General features: G+C 40.8%; 1 protein-coding gene across 1 annotated transcript in view; it reads right to left on the bottom strand.

The window, feature by feature from the left end:
• Positions 1-5370: 5370 nt before the first annotated feature.
• Positions 5371-9637, bottom strand: part of Dgkk (diacylglycerol kinase kappa) — a 75966-nt gene continuing 71699 nt past the window's right edge. The window contains exons 28-29 of the mRNA XM_074062182.1: positions 6960-7083; positions 5371-5978 (exon numbers count right to left, since the gene is read on the bottom strand). Of these exons, the coding sequence (XP_073918283.1) occupies positions 5968-5978; positions 6960-7083 (135 nt within the window). The 3' untranslated portion in view covers positions 5371-5967. The remainder of the gene's footprint in view (positions 5979-6959; positions 7084-9637) is intronic.

Genomic DNA, 9637 nt, shown 5'->3' with positions numbered 1-9637 from the left:
CCCATCTATGGTTGCATGTGACTCTTTTGGATACTTCACCCCCAGTGCTATGTGACCTTCTTCACACTTAGGTTTTTAAGTTTTATCTCCCTGCTATGCCATACCCTCCCCCCTGCTACATTATCAGAACACAGACTTGCTTGTTTCTTTTTTTGGCCCTCCTCCCTGCTACAAGCAGAATGTGAAAAGTATGTATTTTATAATCTCTGGAATACCTCCTAAGAATATACAGAGATATGTCCTAGCCACAATAGATAAATTACAGTGAAATACAAAAAATGTTCAAATAATCTGAAAGAAGGCAGGCAAAGGAAAACTGGAATAAAAAAACAAGGACCAAACATAATAAGTTATAAAATGGCAAACCTAGGTCATAAAATAAGCCTTAACCAATTAAAAAGAACTGAAATAATACATAGTATGTTCTCTGACCACTGTGGAATTAAACTTGAAATCAGTAATAGAAAAATAATGGTAAAACCTTGGAACACTTGGAAAATAACATTTATATTTTTTCTTATTTTGCCCTCCCTTCTCCCCTTCCTTCCTTCCTTTCTTCCTTCCTTCCTTCCTCCCTCCCTCCCTCCCTCCCCGCCTTCCTTCTCCTCCCTCCCTCCCTTCCTCCCCTTCTTCCTTCCCTCCCTTTCTCCCCTCCTTCTCTCCCTCCCTTCCCCCCCCTTTTCTCCCATCCCTCCTTTCCACCCTTTCTTCCCTCCTTCCTTCCTGCCCTCCTTTCCTTCCTCTCTCCTTCAATCCCAGTTCTGGGGACTGAACTCAAGGAATAATATATTTCTAAGTAATCAATGGGTCAAGAAACTGGAAACAACTTGAAGGTCCTTCAACAAAAGAATGGATAAACAAACTGGTGGATCAATGCAATGGGATACTAATCAGCAATAAAAAGAATCAACTATTGATCCAAAACAACAACTTGAAAGAATTTGAAAGGCATTATACCAAGTTAAAGAAACCTGTCTCAAAAGGTTACATATGCTATGACATTCCTGAAAGCCTAAAACTATAGCAATGGAAAATAGATCAGTGATTAGGAGTAGGGTTAATAATATGAAAAAGATTTAGGAGGCAGTGGAAACTGTCCAATATTCTGATAATATTGGTTGTCACATAAATCTCTACACATGTTAAAATTGAGCCTTACACTAGAAGTGGAGCAATTTTCTTAGATGATAAGTTTAAAAAAGACTTAAATTTAATTCTGATAGTGCTTCACTAGCCTATAGTATACAGTACAAAATTCTTAACATAGATCACAGGACCATTTACTTCATAAAGCCTAAGAATGTAGTTTTTATTTTTATGATGGCAGACTGAAATGTGGTCCTGGATGTCACAATTTTTTTCTCTAAATAAGAGACTTGTTTTTAATAGTTAGAAACTTAAGAATTTAGAAGACTCGCATTCTCACCCTGTTGTAGCATGTTGCAGAAACCTGGTCTAGTACAGCCTCAGTTGCCTACCTATTAAATGTGACTAATATTTGGTTCCTCCACACCACTATTTGTAGGGAAGAAATTAAACCACTTTTGATGCTAGGCCTGACCAATTTTGGATCTGAACAGAACTCCTTCCTACCTCAAACTCTTCTGGAGGGTAGAGGAATGTGTGATGTTTGTGTTGCAAGCCTGGGCTGGACTCCTCCATCTTACTTCACCGCTCTAACAAATAATTCATTTTATTGATATCTGTATCCTGCAGAAAATTGGCTTCAATGACAATTATAGTGGTAGGACTGTTGTCCTATGTTGCAACTAGGTTTTAGAATACTTTTTGGCAGCCCTTTTAGTATTATGATAAACTCTAATGGCTATTATTATTTTTTTTGGTGCTACTGGGGTTTGAACTCACACTTGCCAGGCAGGCATTCTACCACTTGAGCCACTCTGCCAGCCCTGATGGCTAGCCTTGACTTATGTTGCTATTGTCCACCCTCACCTGCCATCCCTATCTGCAAGTGACTTGTTTAGAGTTTGAAGGACCACCCAAATCCAATCCCCTATGTCTACTACCATTCAACTCCCCCCATGCTGAAGTAAATGATGAGGCATGGGTGTTGATTACATTTATCCATTTATTAAAATATTTTAAGAAGCAATACTTTATTACTTTATTAACTTTGAGGACTGGTGTTCCATTTTTGGGGGGGAAGAGGAATAGGCACACTTCGTGGATCTTTTCTTTCTACTTTTTCCTGTTATTCTATGATTACCCAGCTTCCTCCCCTAACCAGCCCTTGGCCCTACTGCTTATTTGCAGGGGCCTCTGAGGAAGCAAAAAACACAGAACAGAAAACAATAATGAATTACAGATTAGCAGACAGACAAATGTAGTTCCAAAAACCAATTAGCTAGTCAAGGTCCCTTATAAGATGGAAGTATGAATGGGTTTGGTTGCTTTGGTATTAGTTTCTATCTATCTCTTATGAAGCTAAAATTCTGCATGAATCCTGATAGAAAATGATATTAACCACAACTGTTTCTTCTGGTCAGTCTTTAATTTATTAAGTCAAAAATCTCTTCTTTACTCTTCCCCTGTCCTGATAGACACAGTACAAGGCCTTTTTAAAATATCCACTGACCTCCTATAGTATCACTACTGGAAATAGTTGGTGGCAGCTCAAATCTATTGGCTTTTTCTTCCGCACTGTTTTTCGGCCAGGAATTACACATCCAATCAAATCTTCAGAAAGTGCTACCAAAGATGCAACCAAACCCCAGAGCCTTGGCTCTTAATGATTTCTGTACATAATTGAGATGGATATTTTGTGTCTGGTCCCACCACCTGAGCAACTGTATTACTGCAAGTAGCTAACAATGAAGTCCTGAAAGGGGATTACATTCTCAGTGGCTAAGGCAACTCACTTTAGAGAAGGAGCACTTCTTACTTTGTTTCCAAGTGAATATATGCAAGAGCAGGTGCTCAGTAAGCTAGCTTCCTTTTTGGGAAACAACTGGTAACTAAACAATCTAGAAGGTAACTGAGAGTTTCAGCAAGCCACACGGCTCTTGGGCCTCAGCATCTGCCAATTCTGATCCATATTTGGCTCTAGTCACAAATCCACATGGTTTGATTCAATATCATTCTGACTCAGGTGGGAGGGCAGGGAGGATGAAAGGGAATACAGATGATACAATACAGCAATAGCAGCATTACAGTGTACAAAGACCTACAGTACTTCAGCAAAGTAAGCACAAGAGATGGAATCCTATTACAGTTGACTATTATCAGTGATCAAAATAATTGTAAGACAGCCCTGCCAAGATAAGGCTAATATTTACCAGGACTTTCTTTTGTTTCCTTAAATTTGCTTGTTTAGAAATTTTCCCTTTTGGAAAAGGCTTTTCTGAGAAAAAATGCAACTTGGTTCCCCACTCTGTGAGGTGTTAAATTATGCAGCCAAGGAGGAGCCAAGTCTACTACAATGGTGACCTTGCTGATTTGATGTAATACCTCCTCCTGGGAAGAAAGAGTGATGCAGAGAATTTCAAAGACAGCAACAGCATACTTCCCACTCAAATACATACTGTAAGTTAACACATTCTGATGCTTAAATAAGTTTTGAATACTTTCTGTCATCTTTTTCCATTAACTTTCTTCTCTAGTTGTAGAGCTAGGACTTTTTTTGTTTGGCACAGCAGTCAGACATTTGGGGGAATATCCCCTTGTTAGTACATTTCTCTTCGCCCCTGCAGACGTGGAACACAGGTGGCTGGTTTAAGTGGGTTAGGCTGGTGGATTTCTAGAGTTGAGAACCAGTGCTTGGAGTCTGAAATGTGCACCTCGATGAAATAGCCATTGTACTGAATCAGGTAATTGAGTACACTAAGTTTGTCTGAGAAGTGGGGAGAGGCTAGTTTTCTTGATTTCCCTTGATAAGTGGGAAGAGACACTTACCCAAAGGTATGAATTGAAGGTGGGGTGGAAATGAGCAGAAGAAACCTCTCTGGGCACTGAGTTTTGATGATATTTGCCTGATTAGAAGCATACATTTAAAAATAAGATTCAAATAAGGATTTGGAGCAATTTAAGCCTAGTTCATTTTCATGAGAAATTTGGCAGAAGAACAATGGGGATGCCGATGCTTTTAACCTTCATTTCCCCAGGTCCATGTTCTTTCTGGTCATTTTGAATGTCCCTCTTATACTCAAGGGAAAGGAACAAGATGGGAGATTTAAAGATGTTTTGGGGACTACCCCAATGTCTTGTTCAAAAGATGCAGGACAAGATAGAACTTGTGGGGAAGAGCCTAGGCTGTGACTAGATTGTTTGCCAGTCCCTAGCTCAGACATCAAAGTCACAAAGCTCAAGTTCTGGTTGCTCCATGTTGTCTTTTTATTGGGGAAGAAGGCAGTATACATTGGGGCAGTTGCTGATGTAGAGTTCAGGACAAATAGAGCTAAAAAAAGGCAGCATGCCAGCTTAGCCACTTCTGTAGGGCATTGGTATTTTTGTTCCCCCTCAGTGGCCTGGCTCAGAATTTTAAGTGGGCATCAGAATCAGCTGGGCTGTAAATAGATCCCAGCTACTTCTAAGACACTAAAAATGCACCAAAAGATTAGAAGCTCCCCCAAGAATGAGGGCAGTTGGTAGATGTTTGTGTGTGTGTGTGTGTGTGTGTGTGTGTGTGTGTGTGTATGTTTGTGTAGAGTAATTGGGGTGGGAAGGGATTCCTGGGTTAGCACAATAAATTAGAGGGTCACTTAGAGTCGAGTTCTATTTTCAGTTCTTAAAAATATATATACATCTTTATGTCTCTCTATATAATCTCTAGTGCAGCACAGTGGCAAAACATTTAGTTAAAAAAAAAAGAAACCAGCAAACACTCCATGGAGGCATGCAGGCTAGGATCAAGGTAGTAGAAGGGGAGCTTGTATGGTTGCTATGATGAGTGAGTTCCAGTGGGCCCACTCAGCCACCAGAGCACCACCTGGACATGTGCAAAGACATACATGCACACATGGTAAAATACAAAGAGTTTGCAGAGAGAGTGGGAGAGAGGATGGGAGGGAGGGAGAGAGGGAGAGGAGGGAGGAGGGAGAGAGAGGGAAAAGAGGGAGGGAAGGAGGCAGAGAGGGAAAAGACAGAGGGAGGGGGAGAGAGGGAAAAGATAGAGAGGGAGAGATGGAGAGAAGGGAGGGAAGGAGGGAGGAGGGATGGAGGGGAGAGAGGGGGAGGGAGGGAGGAAAGGAAGAGTGGAGTGAGGGAGAGACAGAGAGAGAGAGAGGAGAGACGAGAGAGAGAGAGAGAGAGAGAGAGAGAGAGAGAGAGAGAGAGAGAGAGAGAGAGAGATTCCCATGTCTACAAGGAATGATTTCACATGGTCATTGTAACAGGCAAGTGCCTAAGCCAGGATCTAGATCTCATCTTGATGAGTCACTAGGAGAGATCTTCTGAAGTTTCAGTTTTCAATTGGTAGGGATTGGGGGAGAAACACAACCAAGTCTAGCTATCCTTATCCCCTTCTCTTTATCTCCTTGAGAGTCTGTCATTCATTCATTCCTTAGTATCATCAATTTCTTTGTCAGTGAGAGAAAACCATTCCCAAACTTCCTGAAGAGGTGTACTTCCTTGAATCCTTGTAGATCCCAGGTCATTCATAAAGAGCTTATCCTACTAAGTACTGTAGTTGCTCAAGATGCACAAAGGGAAGGAGAGCTGAACAAGACACCTTGGGGCAAGAATCTTTGGCAAATGAGAAAATGTAAACCTCTAAGAAGACCTGATTAAGTCCAGGGAAAATATATCAGTATAAAGAATTGGAGAGTTTTTCTTGGTGGTGCTCAGGTTTGTTCTGAAATAATTTAGTTCAGCCTGTATTGAGGTTTTGAGAGTTTTTAGCAGAATTTAAGTGTTGTGCGTTCTCCTTCCAGCTTTCAAAGGCTACAATTGAGAACTTGATGGTGTTGGAGAATCATCACCCTTTGGTGGTTCTTTGCGATTTTTGCGATGCTACAAATTACCTTCAGAGAAAAACCAAGTATAGAAATAATGAGGTTAGTACTTTGCCAAATGCTGAAATGTATGAACCCCAAAGAGATCAAAGAGTCTGTAAGGAGACAGACTGGTTTGTTCCTATTGTGCCATCTCTGAGCCATAGAAATGCCAGATGATACCATATGAGCTAAACAAAAATAAGATAGATTCTTAGAAACTTATACTCTATGGAACCCCTATCAACTACTTCACAGTCTTCAAAAAATACTCTTCAGCACCAACTCTACTGGGAGACCAAGTACCTTGCTAGATTCCCAACTGGCAGATTCTTAGGGAACCAAACCAGTTGGACCATACCTAAGAAAATATAGCTTGGTTCAAGAGATGTGATGTTGGCATCTGTGGGAAATCAAAGTTCCTTAAGAACAAAACAAACTGCTGTCCTCTGTTTTCCCATGTCTGCTGCTGCTCTCTCTCTCAAGCTTCCAGGTTGTATAGGCCCCAAATTTAGGAGAACATCGAAATCAGAAATGGCACAACTAACAACACTAGAAGAACCTGTTTTGAGTCCCCATGACATATCAACAAATGCTTAGGACCAATTCTGAAGAAAGATGGATAGAACCAAAATTCAAAACAATGAAATAAATAGAAATTTTACATTTCTAGGGACTTTCTATAACAGATAAGGGGAAAGTGTTCAGATAGGTAATGGAATCTGTTTCTTACCCTTAGTAATGAGTCAAGCAGAAAAATAACTGCCTGATTGCATTTTTCTTTTCAACTATACATATCATAGAGGCTGCATAGCAACATCCTTCTCAGGTTCTCCCCCTTCTGGTGTCCATATCACTTTTTTTCACCTTATCCAAGAGACTGCTTGACACTAAGATTGGCTCCCGCCTGGATTCTCCATCACCACCATGCCCATGAACATTTCTAATAGGGGCTTTACATCCCTGGTTAGGGAAGTCTTCATGACCTCTGTGCCTGTGGACGAGACTTACCAAAAAAACCATGGAATCTTTGGCTTGATTTAGGCTTGACTTCCTCTTCTAGCTTCTTCTTTCTCAATTTAGGGAGTTTAACTTTCAACCTGAGGCTTTTACTATCAGTATCTGAAGCCTTTTCCTGGGAAACCAAAGCAAGAAGAACATCAAAATGTTAGTTACCTAATATCCAAAAATAATTCCTATAAGCGCAGCAAGGTGATGGACAAGGATGACTACACAAAGCAGGTTGATTTGTTCTGTATTCAGATATGAGATACTGGTCACATACTTTAGGAAAGGAATTGATCAGTACCAAGATCTTACTGAATGCCAAGTGCCTTGCTAGATACCTCAGTAAATTCTCCCATATAAGCCTTGAAACAACTTAGCAAAGTGGCCATTATCATCCCTATATCACAAATGAAGCAGAAGCTCAGAGAGGTTAAATATTTCATTTGAAGTCATGTGGCTAATGATTGGAGCAGCGAGACTGTTGGGGCTACCACTACCTCATATGGCACTTCTGCATGCATTGGAGAAAAGCATCCCTTCCTCATAAACCCCTTCCTTGATAAACCCCTGCTTAACCTTTTGGCCTTCCTATAGGGAAGACCCTATCTATGCTTCCCTGTGTGGAATGCAGAGGGCTCTCTAAACAAATTTCTTTAATTATGAATGTGGGTTCTCTGCCATACAGATCATGCAGGCCCTGTATTTCCAGCTTAACCTCCTAATTGAGCCTCACTCCTAAAAATGTGTTCTTGCTTTACTACGTGTCTCAGTAAAACATAATTCTGAGATTCACTTTGTTGCCAGAAAATCCATCCAAACACATTCTAAGAAACTTTAGGATTATCTACCCTTAAGGATTATTTGGACCTCCAATCCCATCCATTAGAAGAGTATAAACCTGTCTTCCTCCTCAGACTTCCACTTTACCCTCGCTCTGCTGGAAGTGCTCCTGGCTATGTACACCAGTCTTCAGAATTACCTTTCTGAAGCAACCTCATCTTTTTGAAGCAACCTCAAGGAAGGGAAGGACCTTACCCTCAGCCAAGTTTTGGAAAGCCCAATGCTGCTTTTTCCCAGCAAAGTGGATGGGATTTTTCTGTGCCTTAGCAAAAACACCTAAGCAAGTTTGGTGTCAAGTGAATAAGCAACATCTTACTGGATTTCTTTCCATCCACTTACCTTCTTTATAGCCTCACTTATATGAGAATACTGGGGCTCAGAAAGGAGATTATGTCCCAGGCCAGGGAGACTCATACATAAATTGGGATCTCAAGGCAGGGACTGTGTTTGTCTCATTTTTCTAAATCCCCAGCCCATTTGCATGGCTCAAGAACTTGATGAGAGATAGATAAACCAGGTAATAGTGGAATGTGATATGAGTGTTTACTTCCCTTGCTGATGTTTTCCCTCCCCAGAGGGCTGCTTATTAAGAGCATCAGGCACAAAAGGCCTTGTAAAGTGCTTGGGTCTTCAGCAAAGGCATATGAAGAAACTGTTATATCTTTTAAGATCTGAATTTGTATATGGCTTTTTCTTCAGAATGGTAGCCTGATTGCTACCATTACCACCAGTCCAAACATACTTATATAGCTTGCTAACATATGTATAACTGGTGTTTGGAGCTAGAAACAGGTGTAATGAATGTATGGGGGGTGGGATTCTAACAGATTGAAACAAATGGTTCTATGGTAGGAAATTTTTTTTTTATTATTCATATGTGCATACAAGGCTTGGGTCATTTCTCCCCCCTGAACCCACCCCCTCCCTTACCACCCACTCTGCCCCCTCCCTCTCCCCGCCTCCCCCTCAATACCCAGCAGAAACTATTTTGCCCTTATTTCTAATTTTGTTGTAGAGAGAGTATAAGCAATAATAGGAAGGAACGAGGGTTTTTGCTGGTTGAGATAAGGATAGCTATACAGGGCATTGACTCACATTGATTTCCTGTGCGTGTGTGTTACCTTCTAGGTTAATTCTTTTTGATCTCACCTTTTCTCTAGTTCCTGGTCCCCTTTTCCTATTGGCCTCAGTTGCTTTAAGGTATCTGCTTTAGTTTCTCTGTGTTAAGGGCAACAAATGCTAGCTAATTTTTTAGGTGTCTTACCTATCCTCACCCCTCCCTTGTGTGCTCTCGCTTTTATCATGTGCTCAAAGTCCAATCCCATTGTTGAGTTTTCCCTTGATCTAATGTCCACATATGAGGGAGAACATACGATTTTTGGTCTTTTGGGCCAGGCTAACCTCACTCAGAATGATGTTCTCCAATTCCATCCATTTACCAGCGAATGATAACATTTCGTTCTTCTTCATGGCTGCATAAAATTCCATTGTGTATAGATGCCACATTTTCTTAATCCATTCGTCAGTGGTGGGGCATCTTGGCTGTTTCCATAACTTAGCTATTGTGAATAGTGCCGCAATAAATATGGGTGTGCAGGTGCCTCTGGAGTAACCTGTGTCACAGTCTTTTGGGTATATTCCCAAGAGTGGTATTGCTGGATCAAATGGTAGATCAATGTTTAGCTTTTTAAGTAGCCTCCAAATTTTTTTCCAGAGTGGTTGTACTAGTTTACATTCCCATATGGTAGGAAATTTTTAAGAAAAACTCTGTCAGACCATAAAGGGAATAATTTATCTAGTGATATGTGGCCATCTTTGGGTCATTTGACTAATGAAATGGG

The sequence above is a fragment of the Castor canadensis genome, chromosome X (assembly GCF_047511655.1).
Source record: "Castor canadensis chromosome X, mCasCan1.hap1v2, whole genome shotgun sequence".
Lineage (NCBI taxonomy): Eukaryota > Metazoa > Chordata > Mammalia > Rodentia > Castoridae > Castor > Castor canadensis.
This window is presented reverse-complemented; position numbering and strand designations above follow the sequence as displayed.